We start from the raw sequence: 19,972 nt of genomic DNA, 5'->3' as shown, positions 1-19,972 counted from the left end.
ATAGACGATTACTCTTCAACCTCTCCGACACCGGCGCCACTTTCATACTTCCTCCAATGTATTCATTCTTTATCTTATCCATTCTTGTCACACCACACATCCACCTCAACATTCTCATTTCAGTTGCATGCAGTCGCCTCTCATCCTTCGCCTTTATGGACCAGCACTCTGATCCATACAAAACAGCAGGCCGGAACGTATAACAACTAAATATTGTCTATGGACTTACCTTTTCACCCGGCACGTATACACTTGGGTCGTAAAGTATTGGAGGGTTGGCTGGGTCGAAATGGTAGATGGTACCATCCGGGTTGGTCAGCGGTCGGCCCGTCTGTAATATGAAACTAGAATTACAAAGTTAAATAGACAGATTTTATACATAGATCTTATAAAGTTTTTAATTAAACATCTTTTATTAATCTGGGGTGTCTGACGAGTGCGGTGAGGTTATACTGCCACGATTAGTCAATAGGCGATCTAGTATACCTGGGGGTGTATGACGAGTGCGGTGATGTTATACTGCCACGATTAGACAATAGGCGATCTAGTATACCTGGGGGTGTATGACGAGTGCTGTGAAGTTATACTGCCACGATTAGTCAATAGGCGATCTAGTATACCTGGGAGTGTATGACGAGTGCGGTGAAGTTATACTGCCACGATTAGTCAATAGGCGATCTAGTATACCTGGGGGTGTATGACGAGTGCGGTGATGTTATACTGCCACGATTAGTCAATAGGCGATCTAGTATACCTGGGGGTGTATGACGAGTGCGGTGATGTTATACTGCCACGATTAGTCAATAGGCGCTCTAGTATACCTGGGGGTGTATGACGAGTGCGGTGAAGTTATACTGCCACGATTAGTCAATAGGCGATCTAGTATACCTGGGGGTGTATGACGAGTGCGGTGAAGCTATACTGCCACGTTTAGTCAATAGGCGATCTAGTATACCTGGGGGTGTATGACGAGTGCGGTGATGTTATACTGCCACGATTAGACAATAGGCGATCTAGTATACCTGGGGGTGTATGATGAGTGCGGTGAAGTAATACTGCCACGATTAGTCAATAGGCGATCTAGTATACCTGGGAGTGTATGACGAGTGCGGTGAAGTTATACTGCCACGATTAGTCAATAGGCGATCTAGTATACCTGGGGGTGTATGACGAGTGCGGTGATGTTATACTGCCACGATTAGTCAATAGGCGATCTAGTATACCTGGGAGTGTATGACGAGTGCGGTGATGTTATACTGCCACGATTAGTCAATAGGCGATCTAGTATACCTGGGAGTGTATGACGAGTGCGGTGAAGCTATACTGCCACGTTTAGTCAATAGGCGATCTAGTATACCTTGGGGTGTATGATGAGTGCGGTGAAGTTATACTGCCACGATTAGTCAATAGGCGATCTAGTATACCTGGGGGTGTATGACGAGTGCTGTGAAGTTATACTGCCACGATTAGTCGATAGGCGATCTAGTATACTTGGGGGTGTATGACGAGTGCGGTGAAGTAATACTGCCACGATTAGTCAATAGGCGATCTTGTATACCTGGGGGTGTATGACGAGTGCTCCAGGCGGCACGGCCGACATGTCTGTGACGGCCCATACCACACCGCCGTCTGCGGGGCCCGCAGGTCCCGGTGAGCAACTTTCCACTCCTACTACTCCTGAGCCGAGCTCCGGACTGGCTCCACCTGTAATATACCACTATTTTAGAATACGCTTCAAGTTTCATTTTATAAACAGCTTTTTTTTTTTATTTATAAGGATTACATATATACAATTTGTTTTTACAATTATCGCCAAACTGCTTTGCAGTTTGTTGGCGAATAAAGACGCTCATTTTTACTTATACTTAATTTACAATTTAACTATAATATAGAACTTATACTAATGCATTTTCTCGAGTAACCATCTTTTCAAATTAAATTTAAATATTTCTTTACTTGAACAATCGTTTTCGTTATAAATTTTATTGAATATTCGTGGCGTAATGTACCTTCTTGGTCTCTCACCATAATAGTTGTATACCACCGGTTCAATATACTTATTTATAGTTGTTTGTCTCATGCTATACTCAGTTGTTTTTTTAACCTTATACTTATTGCATTGATATTGTTCTAATGCCAATAATAAAGTAACTTTTTCATGTATAGGGAGAATATTACATTTCGTGAATAACAAATCGTAGTTTCCCTATATATTTGTGCTGTACCCGCGACTGCATCCGCGTAAAACTAAACTTTATTTTTCTAAAATAAAAGTAGCCTAAGTTACTCTTTATTACATCAGCTACCTGCCAAAAAATGTCCCGTCAAAATCGGTCCAGCCATTTCAGATATTAGGCGGAACAAATAGACAGACAGACAAACATTGTAAAAAAATGTTATTTTGGTGTGTGTATCGTATTTATATTCATATGCATGTAGTGAAAAATGGTTACTTCAATATTACAAACAGACACTCCAATTTTATTTATATGTATAGATAATAATATCCCTGGACAATGAACCTGTGTTCATTGCCATCTAGTCCCACAGTGGAGGGCTTGTCTTATGGGTACTAGACAACTGATATAAATAATTAGATTTTTTTTGTAAATACATACATAATATACATAGAAAACACCCAGACCGATACAAATTTTGCTCAGTGCGAGGAATCGAACCCGCGACTATCGGAAGTAAAACGGGTGTGCTAAACCACTAGAACACCGAAGCCGTCATTTTTATATATAAAAATTACGAGTCACGTTGTTTGTCCGCGATGGACTCCTAAACTACTGAACCGATTGCAAATTTGATTTGCACATTGTGTGCAATTTGATCCAACTTGAAAGATAGGATAGCTTACATCGCAATATTATTTTATTCAAGAACCTTAGACACAGCAACGCGTGGCCGGGTCTGCTAGTATACTGGGTGTAAGGGAGAGGTTGGCAAAAACTGAAATTGTGAATTCAGACCATTATTCTGAACTGAAAACCAGTGGAAATTCTTACCGGAAATTTTTAATTCTTTTTTCTTTTAAAACCATGTGAACTATGATATTCTGTAATAATATAAAGAAATAATAATATATCATAAAACATCAATGTAATTCGATTTAAAATCCTTCCCCGCGCTGATCAGTTCTGAACTGACGTATCACCGCGATACTTCTCGTTGTAAAATCACATTGCGCAGCGTCAAAACTAAGAATCGTTAATTATATGGCTGTGGTGCATTTCCGGTGGGAAAATACTTTGCCATCTCATTCAGATCATTCATCTGAATCAGCTGTTTTCGTTTTGGCCAACCTATCCCTTACATGTATATATATATATATGATTGTAATATTTACCGGTAGGGGACGGTGTGACAGAGTCTGTACTTCTTAAACTCAGGGTCTTGTATCCCGAACTGGATGGGGAGATTCGCCAGCTGCTTGAAGCCAGGTCACCTGCCAACCCATGAGATTAATCTTACTAATATTATAGTATGGGCATGTAATGTGTAGGAATGAAGATCATATCTTAAGGAAGGTGTTACATATGAATATGGATGGTTATAAGGGCAGAGGTAGACCGAAAGTGTTGTAGAAATATGTAGTAAAACTATTTATGACTGCAAAAATGTATTTAATGGTAAGATGGTAGATACTGAAGTGACACAATATAATTTTGTTTTTATATTTTTGATTATAGAATAGAAAAAAACTTTAAATATATTAATATCAAAAGAGTTTTCTCAACAGAAAGAGATGGATGGACTGTGTGAACGATGATATGGTAAGAAAGGGAGTAAATAACGAGATGACTGCGAACAGGGATGAATGGAAGAGAAAACATTACGCCGACCACAAATGAATGGGATAAGGAAGAAGCATATGATGATGATTATAAACGCGAAACTTTGTGAGTATGTATGGATAGTTGGACGGATGTTACTATTTCACACAAAAACTACTGAACGTATTTCGATGAAACTTTACAGTAATATAGCTTACTAGCAACCCGCCCCGGCATCGTATAGAGGATGATAGAAAGAGCATGAAGTCAAGTCAGTTATATTAAAATTCAAAATTCAAATTCAAAATTCTTAAATCATTTATTCATGTAGGACATTTTAGCCGCTTATGAACGTCAAGTTTTTACTTTAGAATTTTTTCCCTACCGTCCAGTTCGGTATATAGATCCAATTGAGAAGAACTGGCAAGAAACTCAATTGAATTACTTTTTTTTTTAAATCCAGTTATTTACAATGCATAGGTATTTATATAGGTGTCTATGTCTAACATTAAATGAAAATCCCGAACATGAAAACTATTGCCTTGCACGCTCGTCATTCAAGTAATCGTTTAGTGAGTAAGGCTTTGCTCAGTAAATATGATTTAACAGATATTTTGAATTTATTTAAGGGTAATTCCAATATATCCTTTGGTGTCTTATTGTAAATTTTTATACCTATTCCCATAAAAGACCTATTGACTTTTTCTAAACGATACTTGGGGACAGCAAGTTTGTGTTTAAATCTAGTATTAATATTATGATTATTGCTGTTTTTTGGAAATTAGATAACTGACCTGACGTCATGCTCTCTCTATTTCATATGGTTATTATATATACATATATAAGGAATTGATCGTAACATTGAAACTAAAAGAAATAGACATAATCTGACGGCGTCGGTAGTATAGTGATTTTAGCACATATGCATATATATATATATATATATATTAATATATCTTGTATATAAAATTCTCGTGTCACAGTTTTCGTTCCCATACTCCTCCGAAACGGCTTGACCGATTCTCATGAAATTTTGTGAGCGTATTGAGTAGGTCTGAGAATCTGCCAACATCTATTTTTCATACCCCTAAATGTTAGGGGTAGTCCACCCCTAAATTGTTATGTGTATTTTTTAGTTTCTATTTTTTTATGATACAACATACAAAAATACATACAATCCTAAATTTTCACCCTTCTATCATCAACCCCTATTTTTTTATAGCGTTATTAATTTATATGTCAAAACGTTTGCCGGGACAGCTAGTATATATATATATATATATAGATTTGACATATCATTAGAGTCTGTATTATTCATGTAACAAGAATAAAGATATTTTGAATTTTTGACCTGTTACGGATATTTACCGTATATTTTTTCATATACCAATATTTCAGCATTATTACCTGTGTTCAGGCCTAAAGCGCCTGATGTATTTTAATAGCACCAAGATGCATTGAATAGTCGCATTGCATATATACTTGCTTTTTGTATACCTGGGTCATATTTATTTTATTATGAGTTTCATTAGAAGCTCCATTATGTCATACAAGTCAACCTGCATTACTGATTGGTCATATTTTATAGAATTAGATGTTATTTTGCTTAAAATTATTTAATTATTTAATGTGATCCGTCATACTGATGAACGAGTGCTGCTTGTAGGGACTGGTTTCCTCAAATCACCTCAACTGATTCACTCTTATACAGTTCTCAACCAGTTGGTTGTACTTTAATATTTTCTCTATTTGAGTATTTAATTGAATTAGTGCTAGTTGGTAGTTTGTATTCACACACTTCAACTTAAAAATGTAGAGTAAGGATAAAAATTATTAAAAGAGCAACACGCAAGTTTCTTGCTCATTCTTCTTGTGATGAGACAACTTTTCGAATGAGCGGTAGAATAAAAAATATGTGATGACTATTCAAAAGTGCTTCAATGTAAGTTTATTTCAATAATGATTTTCTATTCGATCTACATTATTTTATTTTATTCCGCTACCATTAGCATGTGTGAGACCATAAAAATACAGTGCGGTAACCCGACCACCGCTACTGGAAGCGTCGTTCCTTATTGGTGATTATTACCTTCTTTATTGGTGATCAAATTCAGACCGTTGAATCGACACATATTTCGCCTTTGAACTTTGTAGGTTTGTTCGATTTATATTAAAAAAAACGCTTATATTTCAATCTAATATATAAAATTCTCGCATTGCGGCGCTACCAGACTCCTCCGAAGCGGTTTAACCGACGGTTTTACGAACGTTATGGTAACGGTAACGAATATGCATATATATTTATTGGTCTGAGAATCGGCTTCTATATATTTTTCATACCCCTAAGTGATAAGGGTTGTCTACCTAGGGGTAGATATACATTTTTTATTTTTATGAAAATTTATTAAAATTTTAAAATGTGACATTAAAAAATACATACAACCCTAAATTTATACACTTCTACCATCAACCCCTATAATAAATAGCGATTTTAATTTATATGACAAAACATTTGTTTCAACTAATATATTATATGCAATTTTTAATAGTGTTATTAGCACTAAACTTTACATGGATATACATATATATACAAAAGACGTCTGCGGGGTCAGCTAGTATACTAGTAGACCCCACAAATGTTGTATTATATACATGTATTATATACATAAACCTTCCTGTTGAATCACTCTATCTATTAAAAAAAACCGCTTCAAAATCCGTTGCGTAGTTAAAGATTTAAGCATACACAGGTACGGACAGACAGCGACAGCGACTTTGTTTTAGACTATGTAATGATAAACATGTGAATGTAGCCGACCTTGTCTGCTGAGTAGCCTGGCGTTGGGTGCGTGTGGGGGGGCGTGTCCGCCGTATCCGCCGAAGCTGTGACTCTTGGAGACCGCGCCACGTGGCCGCAACGTGCTACCACTGCCACTGGCGCTCTCCAGCGACTGCACCTGTCAATACAATGTAATATAAAGTCCTGTTAAGTTATGTAACTCACTTTTGTTTAATTATTATATATTTTTGAACTTTTCCATACAAAATACACGGTGCAATAGAGCCAATTCACATAGCGCACATCTAGTCTCAATCTGAGCAGAGTTTTGTGTTATGGGTACTAGATAACTGATACAAATACAGTGATACTTTTTCTTTGTTAATACATACATAATATACATAGAAAGCACCTAGACCGATATAAACAATCATGAATACATGTTTGTACAGTGCGAGGAATCGAACCCGCGACCATTGGACGTGGTGTGGTAACCACTAGACCTCCATTTATGTAACTGTTATTTTCTTTCTCTGAGAGGAACAATTATTTCTATGAAAACCTTTTTAAATTTTTCATTCATGAAGATACGAATGAAAGGAAGTTAATAACTTACTTTTAACAACTTGTTCCTTCCACCTTCGGCCGTAAGAACTTTCACTGGTCCCGAGCTGGTCCACGGCCACTGAGATTCATCTTGTGAGCAGTTATCCTGCAATAATAATAATATTAACCCTGGAGAATTCACACGGCGCCATCTAGTCCCAAGCTACTTTTTTTTTCGGACTACTCTAATGCTGTTGGCCGCAGCTGGCCTTTACAGCTTCACCGGACGTTATGGGGCGAGTGCAGATGGCACTCCAAACCAAAGGAAGGGCTTATGGAGCGGCTGAAGGCCAACTCCCGCCTGACGGATACGACTTTGGTCTGAGGGCACCGCTAGGGGTCCGAACCTCGGCTCAGGCCGTCGTAATATCGATCACCGTTTGAATTGGACGGGGGATCGATCGGAGGTGTCCCAAGCTAGGGGAGAATGGGATTGTTAGTAATGTGGATTGTAGTTTATGTAAATAGATGTTTTTTTTACATTTTTTTCAGGCAGATTAACAACAGACTCTCCTTACGCAATTACTATAAAACGAATTACTAACTTTAGTTAAACGTTGTTTAAGTAAAATCAGTTCTTTATATTATAATAGCTTTTGCCCGCGGCTTCGCTCGCGTTAATTTATCCCCTTTGGGGGTAGAATTAATCAAAATCCTTTCTTGGGGGATGCTTACGTCATAACATCTACCTGCATGCCAAATTTCAGCCCGAACCGTCCAGTAGTCTGGGCTGTGCGTTGATAGATCACTATATCAGTCACCTTTGAGTTATATATTTAGATTTTTGTAATAGCACATCCTTATGGTCACTCTATTCTCCCAAATCCGAATTTAAATGACTGTTTATTATTGTAAATTTATACATTTTTTTTTTAAAAGAATACGAGCTGAGTTTCTTTTCAGTTGTCCTCATCTTGAAATCATTCCGAACTGACGGTAGATTTGACATATCAGAAGAGTCTGTAATAGACCTTCATGAATAAAGATATTTATAATTAGAATTTTTTTAATTTATAATTTTTATCAGTTTAACAGGTGAACAGAAGCATCCACGGAGCCGACCAACTCCTCACTACGATGAAAGATATACAGATTATATATATGTACATTATATATCATATTTATATCTATTGTGTATATATTATTTTAATCTGTGTAATTTTTATATCCATATCATACATAGTACTTTTATTTATTTATGTATATTTCAGTTGTATATTATATTTCTATATCTATTACAGTTTTTATTGTCACAGTTTGCCACTACTGTACAACGCATTCTATTTGTATCTAAAGGTTAGCTGGTAGAGATTGCCATATGGCATTAAGCTCGCCTTTTGTACACGTGTTTTTGTACAATAAAGAATAAAAAAAAAAAGACTGTTCAGGCGCAGTTGCACTAATTTGTGGCCCAAATATTATATTTTATACACACTGCATCGTCAGGTTTCAGTGGGCCAGAGACAAAATTACGACGGTTACAATTCAGATTCAAAATTCGCTAACGATCATTATACGCATTATCACACGCAACCACTGTAAACCTATTTTCAATTAATTAAAAAACTAGCCTGGAATCTCCGAGTTTGATTACACCAGCAAGATCCTCTTCTCACTAAAAGGCGTAAACAAAGACGAAAACAAATACTTACCGTGCTGAATATCCTACGGCGCACACGTTCATACTCCCGTTCTCTTTGCTCCAATGATTTGCTGCGGGCGCTCGACATCGACCCACCGCCGGGTTCGTCCAGGGAATGAGTGTCTCGCTTCAGTATTGACCTGACATTACACAAACAGTAATAAATGAAACATTCAAAACAAATGTTAAATCAGGCTGTGCTCAGTAAATATGTTTTGAATTTAAGGGTAATTCCAGTATATCCTTTGGTATCTTATTGTAAATTTTTACACTTATTCATATAAAAAAATATAGTAACGAAGTGTTCAAAATGTACCCTGTACCATAGTAAGCACAGATTATTAGATTATTAGATAGAGATAGATAGAGTCCGTTAGTTTCTGCCCCCCCCCCCTGCGTATGACAGAACTTACCGTACTGAGGCAATGACGTGCGCATTATTTCAAAAATAAAATAAATTAAAACTGAGTGAAACTACTAGGAAATTGGAAAACTAGAGAAAAAATCATCGAGACCCTGACCTGTGTTAAAAGCCAAAGAAATCCGCAGATTACAGGTATGCGACAGACGCTTCCACATATAGTATTTTCCCTAACACTAAGTATCGGGTTTAGTTAATATATTAATATAGAATTTGTAATACTTGGCATGTGTGTCGCTGTGCCGTTGGGGTGACGGTGGAAACGTACTCGTACACCACTCCTTGAAGCTGGTACACGGCAACCTACCACCACTCGTACCTAACAACAACAAAACATTCATAATAAGGTCCTAAATGTCCGATAGAGTATAACTGTTGATATATATATGTAGAATAAATAAAAAAAATAACCCTGGACAATTAACACAGCGCCATCTAGTCCCACGGTAAGCAGAGCTTGCGTTATGGGTACTAGACAACGGATATAATTACTTTAGAGTTTTTTTTGTAAATACATACATACTTAATATACAAATAAAATAGCTAGACCGATACAAACAATCATACTCATGTATACAACAAATGTTTGTAACGTGCGAGGAATCGAACCCGCAACCATCGGAAGTAAAGCGGTGTACTAAACCTCTAAACCACCTAGACCAGTTGATGGAATATTGTAACCGTTTTTTTATAAATACATACATAATATACATAGAAAACACCCAGACCGATACGAACAATCATACTCATGTATACAACAAATGTTTATACCACGCGAGGATTCGAATCCCCGACCAACGGAATTAAAGCGGTATGCTAAACCGCTAGACCGCCAAGGCCGTAAAATATATATATAAAAAAATAGTATAAAAAGGTACTAAAGTTAATATAAAGTCCACTAACCACTCTTGGAGACGAGTACACAGGTCTTGTTGACCTGGTCGAGGTGGTGAGACAGTTGGAACAGCGACGCGCACCGGTGGACCAACATCCGGCCGTATGACGTCATCACCGGAAACCGGACTATACACCGGCTGGAACACAAAAAAAATCATACAATCACGGTGCTGTAAAAGTCAGCTATTGGAAATATTTAACAATAACAATCTCAGGACAATTCACACAGAGCCATCTAGACCCAAGTTAAGCTAGGTAAAGCTTGTTTTATGAGTACTAGATAACTGATACAAATACATAGATTTTTTTTTTGTAAATACATACATATTATATATAGAAAACACCCAGACCGATACGAAAAATCATACTCATGAATACAAATGATTGTGCGATGCGAGGAATCGAACCCGCAACCATTGGTCGTAAAGCGGTGTGCTAGACCGCTAGACCACCGAGGTCGTATTTACATCTATGAAGGTATGTTTACCATATGCATATGACCCATCTGATGGCAAACGGTTACCGTAGCTTATGTACGTCTGAAACAAAAGGGTTGTCACGTGCACATTGCCGACCCTTAAGAGTGCCTATCAGCATATTTACACTGATAGTGGTAAACAAGCATACGGCCCATCTGATGGTAAACGGTTACCGTAGCCTATGGTAGCCTGAAACAACAGGGGTGCCACCTGCGCGTTGCCGACTCTTAAGAAACTTTAATATACCCTTCCTGAAAAACCCCATGCTGTAGTCTCGTGAGAAAACCTCGGCAGGAAGTTCATTCCAAAGCTAGTTAATTCTTAAGAATAAGTATTGTGTTGAATTTCCTTGTAGTTTTTAGCTAAACTTGTGGCAGATTAAAAATACTAGACGCAGAAGATATGTTGTTCTCCCTCCACAAGGGCCAGGGGCGGCTGCCGTGGGGGTTGCTTCCCCGTCGACATCGTAGCCCTAAGAAGGTGCACGTGTGTACCTGCGCTACTTCTTCTGAAGAATCTTCATTTCATCTCAAGAGAAGAGATCCACTCGTCTCTTGAGATAGGGGACCCAACGGAGCTGCGGAAGAATCTTCTTCTTCAGTCATTCACTCTTGGCAGAGTGGTCGTGGCTTTCATGATGGTATACCTTGTGGTATGGTATCGTTGTGGTCCTTAGCGACAGAGCTCCTTGCAATTTGCCTCCTGGTACGGTTTTTGGCTGCACGAGAACATTGTACCATGGACTGCTGTGTAGCCGTTCTTACAATGTCAGTCCATCTCGTTGCTTGTCTACCCCGAGAACGTCTGCCCTCAACCTTATATCATTAACGGCTCCATACAGTATTCGTTCCGTCTAATGTGACCAAAATATTTGAGAATTCGTATTTGCACAGTCGACTTGCGGAAGAATGCTCCGGCAATAAATGGTAGAGGTACAACTTGGGGTTTTACCCGGTACGAGTTTGGTAGTACCCCTGGATACCCCTGGTATTCCGTAACAGATTTCTCCAGGTAAAATCAAACATTATAATAATTATTAACCTAATAACCTAACACCCAATAATAATAATAATAATAATACCAACCCAGTATCGTTAACAAGCGTGTGCAACTCCTTTTCAATCCTCAATAACGTCATGCGATCCCTCGCGTTCTTGTTCAACGTTTCCTTGATGAAGTTCACCAGTTCGATTCCGGTTGGTTCCGTTTTCTCCTCCGAGTCTGTTCGACTTAACGATAAATTCTTTGGTTTCATTGCTTCTTTACGCTCAGGGCACCTGTAACAAATATTAAATTTATATATATATTAGGTAAATAACGAGTAATAATATGTTTACCATCAGATGGGATGTATGCTTGTTTGCCTACGTGGTATAAAAAAAAAGAAAAATATTGTAATGGGTGAAAACTGTGATTATTACAGCCTCTATACTGTAAATAATATAAATGACGTAGTGGAGTAACTTGAAACAGTCGTGCTCGTTATAAAGTTCAAACTTGTGGCGGCGTAGTGGGTCGGGTCAACGTGCTCCCTCCAATATGGTTGAGTGCAATGATGGCTGGCTCATCCGTCATACTCGTGAACTCTGCTGCTTGTGGGGACTGGTCTGTTCAGGTTACGAACACAGATTAGACTTTTTGCTTTTGCAATAGCATATGCTGGTGGTCATTCTATTCATTCCTTGTTTATATATCTTTATGTTTTATTGTTTCATTAGAATACTACGATGCAACGCATACGTATGGGAGGAAAGGGGGTTGTTAGTGATATGGACTGATGATCCTATTGCTAGCAATGTACCATGTCAGGTTGACCTCCACGCGGTTCCCCCTGGAAACCATCGTGATAAGTTCTTGGTGGATTTGGCACGATGGGCTAACTGGCCTGACCTCATGCTCATCTTATCATCCTCCACTAGTGCCCGCGTAAACCGTTAGAGCAGGCGGGTGCACCATTCCATTATCATCCATAAGAAAAAAAAACGCATACGTATATTGACGGCCTCAGTGCTGTAGCGGTTTAGCACACCGCCTTACTGACGGTCGCGAGTTCGTTTCTCACACGATGCAAACAATTTCTGTGTTTTCTACGAATATTATGTATGTATAAAAATATCTTAGTATTTCTAGAATGCATTTACAAAAATATATATAATATTCCATTAATATAAGTATTGCTGTTGAAGAAGAAAGAAAGAAAAACATTTATTGTCAACCATTTTTACATATACATATATACATACATACATACACACTTAGAACAATTACAATAATAATTTATCTTATATTATTTCTAAATATGGTTGGCAACATGGCTGACACTCAGCATATGCCGTGACAGCTAACTGTCACGGCGCTGGTATTCTGTGCCTGCCATTAGTGACAACACGTACAGCTCGATGTCAGTTTTTTGACCTTTGACATTTGCTGTTACCTGCAGTAGAAGCTCTGGTCATCAATCTCAACGGTGTCCGACTTCCTAACACCGTCACTAGTTGGACCACCTACAACAATACAAGTAACGATTATATATATATACTAGCCAGGGGCGTAGCTACCACGGTATCAATTATACAGGGCCGTATAATTGATACGGCAGATGCGGGCCAACGCACTTTGGGGACCCCGGTGACCGGTCTCTGGTTTAGCGCCTTACTTCCGATGGTCGCGGATTCGATTCCTCATACGGCACAAACATTTATATTCATGAGTTTGATGATGATTGTTAATATCGGTGAAATGAAAATGTTGAGGTGGATGTGCGGTGTGACAAGAATGGATAAGATAAAGAATGAATACATTAGAGGAAGTATGAAAGTGGCGCCGGTGTCAGAGAGGTTGAAGAATAATCGTCTATCATGGTATGGACATGTAATGCGTAGGAACGAGGATAATATTATAAGAAAGGTGTTACATATTAATGTGGATGGCTATAAGGCCAGAGGAAGGCCGAAAAAGAGATGGATGGACTGTGTGAAAGATGATATGGTAAGAAAGGAGGTAAATAACGCGATGACTGCGAACAGAGATGAATGGAAGCGAAAAACATATTACGACGACCACAAATAAATGGGATAAGGAAGAAGCAGATGATGATGATTGTTTGTATCGGTCTGGCTGTTTTCTATGTATAATATGTATGTATTTACAAAATAGATGTATCTATGCATCTATATCAATTGTTTAGTACCCATAACACCAGCTGTGCTTAGTTTGAGACTAGATGGCGCTGTTTGAATTGTTCTGAATTATTTATTAGGTTACTGACCATTTAGTTCGGAGTCGGAGCAGTCGGGGCACTCGTCCGAGCAGACTATGCCGGAGTCCTGTTTCGTTGGACACACTTGTCTCCGTCGCCGACCTCTGTAACAAGACATTTAATGTTTATTTAATTTTTTATCCCCCTTCATGTTAAATATTTGAAAAGTCAATCGGGACGAACATAGATGTAATGTGGGACATATGTCGTATTTTTCTTTATTTCTGACCAAGTACATATTTTTTAACGAGCGATCTACTGTATGAAGAGTCGTGACTCATTAAGAGAGAAATTCAAAGAGACAAATATTCTCACCGTTGCTTCTCAATTTATATATCCAAATATCCTATATGTTCATAAAAATCTTGACTTATTTCCAAAAAACAGCAATATTCATAATATTAATACTAGATTTAAAGACAAACTTGCTGTCCCCAAGTATCGTTTAGAAAAAGTTAATAGGTCTTTTATGGGAATAGGTATAAAAATTTACAATAAGATACCAAAGGATATGTTGGAATTACCCTTAAATAAATTCAAAACATCTGTTAAATCATATTTACTGAGCAAAGCCTATTGCTCACTAAACGATTACTTGAATGACGAGTGTGCATGGCAATAGTTGTTCATGCACTGAATTTTCATTTAATGTTAATGACATAGACACCTATATAAAAATACATTGTAAATAAAATGGCCTATAAAAAAAAAAGTAATTCAATTGAGTTTCTTGCTGGTTCTTCTCAATTGGATCTATATACCGAACTGGACGGTAGGGAAAAAAATAAAATTAGAATGTAAAAATTAGACGTTCATAAGCGGCTAAAATGTCCTACATGAATAAATGATTTTTGAATTTGAATTTGAATTTGACATATGCTGAATTTTTTTTGTCTTTCTCACCAAGAACAAGTTTGAGAACAATCAGTTGGGGTGAACATAGATGTATAGTATGACATATGCTGCAAACTTTCTTTATTTCTGATCAAGAAAAATTTTTAGAACTTGGGACAAACATATTAGTATTGTGTTAAAAAAATGCAGTATATGGCTGCAAATTTTCTATATTTCTGACCGAGTATTTGTTTTAGAATAATTAGTTGGATCGAATATAGATAGTATTATGTTGCAATTTTTCTTTATTTCTGAGGACAAGTTTTTGAACAATCACTTGGGTAGAACATTTATATTGTGTGACTTGTTATAATTTTTTAGAATAGAATAGCATTTATTACATCACACATTATTTATTTATTTAGCATGTCCTCAATCATAAATAAAGGAAAATTTATTGCAATTTTAATTTCTAATCCAAATTAAATTCTAAAGTTTATTATTTTCTTTATTTCTGACCAAGGACAAGTTTTTGACTAATCAGTTGGATCTTTAGCTTTTTTTTTTATTCCAGTTATAATACAAAAAAATTATATACCAACCTGCAGTGCGGGCAGGCGGCGCATGTCCCACACACACAGGCGACTCTGGGATTGTTGGACAACAGATCACGTGATGAGTCGGAGTGGTGTTTGTGTCCAAGCCATCGCTTTGTGCGTTGACGTTGTTCGGTCTGGTCATCCCAGGCCCCTGGCGTTATCTGCAGATCAGAAACATGGTTTATTTTAATAACAATCACCTTAGACAGCGCCATCTAAGCCTAAGCTAAACAGAACTCGTGTTCTGGTTACTAGACAACTAATAGAAATATTTAAATGCACTTTTTTTTTTTAAATTCATGTATAGTAATAAGCTGTCCCCGCGACTTAGTCCGCGTGGATTTTTTTTTTCTAAAACAAAAGTAGCCTAACTTATTCCTTGTTACATCAACTACCTGCTAAAAAAATTCCCGTCAAAATCGGTCCAGCCATTTTAGAGAATAGTCGGAACAAACAGACCGACAGACAGACAGACAAAAATTGTAAAAAATGTTATTTTGGTGTTATTAACGGTTTAAAAACGGTTATTTCAATATTACAAACAGACACTCCGATTTTATTTATATGTATAGATATTACCCTGGACTATTAACACAACGCCATCTTGTCCCAAGCTCAGCAGAATTCGTGTTATGGGTACTAGACAATTGATAGAAATACTTAGATACATTTTTTGTAAACAATGACACTGGGTACACATAAAATTTCATCAAAATCTGTCAAGCCGTTTCGAAGACGTATGACAACTACTGTGACACTAAATTTTGTATATACAAGAAGATATATAAAAAACCATCTCACCTGTATTTCTACCGGCTGCGGCTTCTTATAATCATCACTATAATTATTTTTATCACTATAACTAACATCGATGCAATCACTAATAGGACTAGAATTGTCACTAATGTTCTCTGTCGCACTCGCCGGCCGCATGTCACCGTTGCTGTTGCTGTCTCTCTCTACGAGGTCATCGACCACCGCTGGGGAGACGGTGCGCGGTGGTGACTGCGACTCCCTTATGGCTTGGCTTCGCACCAGCTGTTTTGATTTGAAGCTCTGAAAATTTAAACGGTAAATATAGAATTAATCTTTATAATAATAACTAGCTACTTGACCGGCATCACGCGTGTACATGTATTATATATATACCTATTAAAAAAACTACTTCAAAATCCGTTGCGTAGTTTTAAAGATCCAAGCATACTTAGGGACAGACGGCGACAGCGACTTTATTTTATACTATGAAATGATAATAATCTTAGGACAATTCAATTTAGAAACTATTAACTTAGCATAGGTACCGGCCCTGTGAATGAATATAAAAAAACTGTACTAACCCGGTTCCTGTTGAGATGGCCGGCTTCATCAGAGCTGGTGGTGTTTTTATCAGGTTCAGAGTCCATTTTTTATTGCTATTCTGAAAGTATACAATACATCAATTGAAACTATAAGCTCAAAACTATAAGTCTGTCCCATTGGACAGAGGCGTTATTGGACTGATGTTGACTGATTGTTGTAGTGAATTTTCAAGTGCATTCTATATTTTTTATATAAATGTATCAAGCATACGACTCGACTGATGGTGTACGAGTAACTCAGGCCTCTCAAATCATACAACTCAACAGGAAAGATATTTAAGATTGCAACGTACATAACAATAACTTAATGGACCATTGTTATCATAAATATATTATTATTATTATCAGGCGGGTCGTGTGCTTTATCTATATAAAAACCTAGTGATCATACTTCTCCGAAACTGCATAAACGATTTTGATGAAATTTTATATGTTTAATTTTATAGGCAAACTGACCTGACCTCATTCTTATCCTAAACTCAAAATAATAGTTGACAAAGTATGTAGTAGCATAAAATAGAATAGAAAATCATTTATTCAAATAAACTTAATTTAAGCACTCTTGAATAGTCATAGTTATTATTCTTTTAATCTACCGCTCATTCGGAAAGCTGTCTCATCACAAGAAGAACGAGCGAGAAACATGCGTGTTGCTCTTTTAAATAATCATTGTAACCACATTTTTAAGTTGAAATGTGAATACAAACTACCAACTAGCAATAATTAGAGTCAAAATATTAAATACACAACCAACTCGGTAAAGTAACTAAATAAGAATAAATCAGTCGTAGTGATTAGAGCAGACCAGTCCCAACACTCTCAAGTGAAGATACGATGTTACAGATTTTATCTTAAAATACCTTTTTAGATAAATGCTTTTGATACGTGTGATTCTACTCGTATACAGATAAATATGATAAAAAAATCGATGTCATACAAATCCATAGAGTTGTATGACATTAAATGAAGGCAGGTGGTCACTGAATTTGTGACAATTCTCAATTTATTCAAATTCAAAATATCTTTATTCATGTAGGTCTATTACAGACTCTTATGATATATCAAATCTACCGTCAGTTCGGAATGATTTCGAGATGAGAAGCAATGACAAGAAACTCAGCTCGTATTCTATTCAAATAAATGTTGTACATGTTTACAATAAAATACTATATATAATAACAAAATTGTAGCTGGCAGCTTAGAAATATGTGCATTGCCATGTCAGTAAAATATATTAAAAAAGAAAGTTAAAAAAGAACAAATTCAAATTAACAGAGATCGAAAAACATTTTTTTGTCATAATATATTTTTTCCTACCGCCCAGTATCTGTCAAGAAACTCAAATGAATTTCTTTTTTTTATAAGCCAGTTTATTTACATTATGTACTTGATATAGGTGTCTATACATTAAAATGAAAATCCCGTGCATGAGCACCTATTGCCATGGACGTTTGTCATTTAAGTAGGTAATCGTTTAGTGAGTGATAGGCTATGTTTAATAAATATGATGTGCATATTAAGATTAATATTACAGATTATATTATATGCACAGATGTGCATTTACAAATACAAGTGGGATACAAACAAATACGTACCTTATCTTAAACAATGTAAAGTAGAATTCTAAACCGCATCAACTTCTCAAAACATCAATTTCAAATACAGAAACTATTACGGATTTGGACCATTCACAGTTATACACTACGATTACTAGAAGGCAATTCAAATATTATTCGATTTTTAAAATTAACCACATCGAAAAAGTTTTTAAAGCTTCGAAAAACATCCAATCGGCAACCTCTATGGTTGTTTATGGGCCGAGCGGATTGAAATTGGAACACATGGTCGGCAATATTTTTTAAGCTCGATGGTCGATTTTTTTTTAATTTTTATCGTTTTTATAGCGTTGATTGGGGTGAATGGTGGACGGCGCTTGACGGAGAGCATGGTTTGGTTTCGTTATTCCAATATGGCGGGTGATCTGGTGGGGGCACGTGTCTGCGACGGTATACAGTGCTTCGTTACTGTTCTGGACGCCATAAATCTGAAACAATTGAAAATGTATATTAAACACTTGTGATTTGCTTATTGTATATCTTTAGTAACATTATATAGAGAAAATACAACTTATAAGATTGCGCGGAATCAGTTCCAAGTGATTACATATTTTTGTTCGCGAGTGTATATATAATTCCTACAATCAGTTAGGATATAGAAACTATGTCAAATGACGTATATCTACCATCAAGTACCAGCCTGTTTATACCCCTACAGTTCACCCCACTTCGATTCAGTCATTAGAGCCCCCGTCAGGGTTGAAGCAACAAATCAAGCCTGATTCTCAGAACCATCAACTGTAGGGTTGTCTACGATGTTAATAGGGTCGTGGCCTAGTGGATTACAATCTGAAGGTCATGAATTCAAAGCTTGCTGGTATTAAAAATATTGCTATGTCAATATATGGGCCTATGAGTTTTTTTATGCATAATGGAATGGTGCACTCGCCTGCGCTAACGGTTTACGCTAGTAGGGCACCAATGGTTTCCGGAGGGAACCGCGTTGAGGTTAACCTTACATGGTACATTGGTAGCAATGAGGTCAAGTGCACATTACTATTTCAGGGTTGGCAACGTGCACGTGATACCCCTGGTGTTTCAGGCGTTCATAGGCTACGGTAACCGTTTACCATCAGATTGGCCGTATGCTTGATTGCCACCATCATAGTATAAAAAAAACTAACCATCCCCTTCACCCCGGCCCGGGGTTTTTTATATGGATGATAACGGAATGATGCACCCGCCTGTGCTAACGGTTTACGCTGGCGGGGTACCAGTGGAGGATGATAAGGAGAGCATGAGGTCAGGTGAGTTAGCCCATTGTGACAAATTCACCAAGAATTTATCACGATGGTTTTCTGGGGGAACCGCGTGAAGGTCAACCTGACATGGTACATTGCTAGTAATGGGGTCATGAGTCCACATTACTAACAATTCTCTACCCCCCGGCCCGGGGGGTACATACCGATGTGCTGTTCATTTATACAGATGATACTTCTTCTACAAATCCCGGGCTCTTTACCGACGTACGTGAACACTCACCTTCACCGCTCGTGTTTCTCTCCCTGCCCACACAGATCTGGTAGTAGCCTGCTAGTGCAGCTATAGATACACGTTCTAATATAGAACTTACTGCAGTTCAAGACAGGCCAAGATCTTTTATATGTATAGTAAAATGCAATATAAAATATGGCACTTTTGTTTAGTTACGTGCATTTATATTTTAATACCTATTATTAAATCCACCGCGTTATTATCTCTGA

At 37.3% G+C, this 19,972-nt stretch overlaps 1 protein-coding gene across 1 annotated transcript in view; it reads right to left on the bottom strand.

The window, feature by feature from the left end:
- The window catches only part of LOC131855246 (uncharacterized), a 53,196-nt gene extending 34,901 nt beyond the window's left edge, over positions 1 to 18,295 (bottom strand). Inside the window, exons 1-16 of the mRNA XM_059206489.1 lie at positions 18,249 to 18,295; positions 16,633 to 16,712; positions 16,163 to 16,351; positions 16,097 to 16,120; positions 15,299 to 15,456; positions 13,872 to 13,966; positions 13,038 to 13,107; positions 11,689 to 11,880; positions 10,131 to 10,261; positions 9,450 to 9,546; positions 8,817 to 8,946; positions 7,175 to 7,270; positions 6,598 to 6,736; positions 3,353 to 3,451; positions 1,559 to 1,704; positions 230 to 331 (exon numbers count right to left, since the gene is read on the bottom strand). Coding sequence (XP_059062472.1) covers positions 230 to 331; positions 1,559 to 1,704; positions 3,353 to 3,451; positions 6,598 to 6,736; positions 7,175 to 7,270; positions 8,817 to 8,946; positions 9,450 to 9,546; positions 10,131 to 10,261; positions 11,689 to 11,880; positions 13,038 to 13,107; positions 13,872 to 13,966; positions 15,299 to 15,456; positions 16,097 to 16,120; positions 16,163 to 16,351; positions 16,633 to 16,698 — 1,734 coding nt within the window. The 5' untranslated portion in view covers positions 16,699 to 16,712; positions 18,249 to 18,295. The remainder of the gene's footprint in view (positions 1 to 229; positions 332 to 1,558; positions 1,705 to 3,352; positions 3,452 to 6,597; positions 6,737 to 7,174; positions 7,271 to 8,816; positions 8,947 to 9,449; positions 9,547 to 10,130; positions 10,262 to 11,688; positions 11,881 to 13,037; positions 13,108 to 13,871; positions 13,967 to 15,298; positions 15,457 to 16,096; positions 16,121 to 16,162; positions 16,352 to 16,632; positions 16,713 to 18,248) is intronic.
- Between the last annotated feature and the right edge of the window lie 1,677 nt (positions 18,296 to 19,972).

Source organism: Achroia grisella, unplaced genomic scaffold (genome assembly GCF_030625045.1).
Source record: "Achroia grisella isolate CSIRO2021 unplaced genomic scaffold, CSIRO_AGI_Agris_v1 utg1360, whole genome shotgun sequence".
Taxonomy (NCBI): Eukaryota; Metazoa; Arthropoda; class Insecta; order Lepidoptera; family Pyralidae; genus Achroia; species Achroia grisella.
Note: the sequence above shows the minus strand (reverse complement) of the source record. Positions and strands in the feature narration are given on the sequence as shown.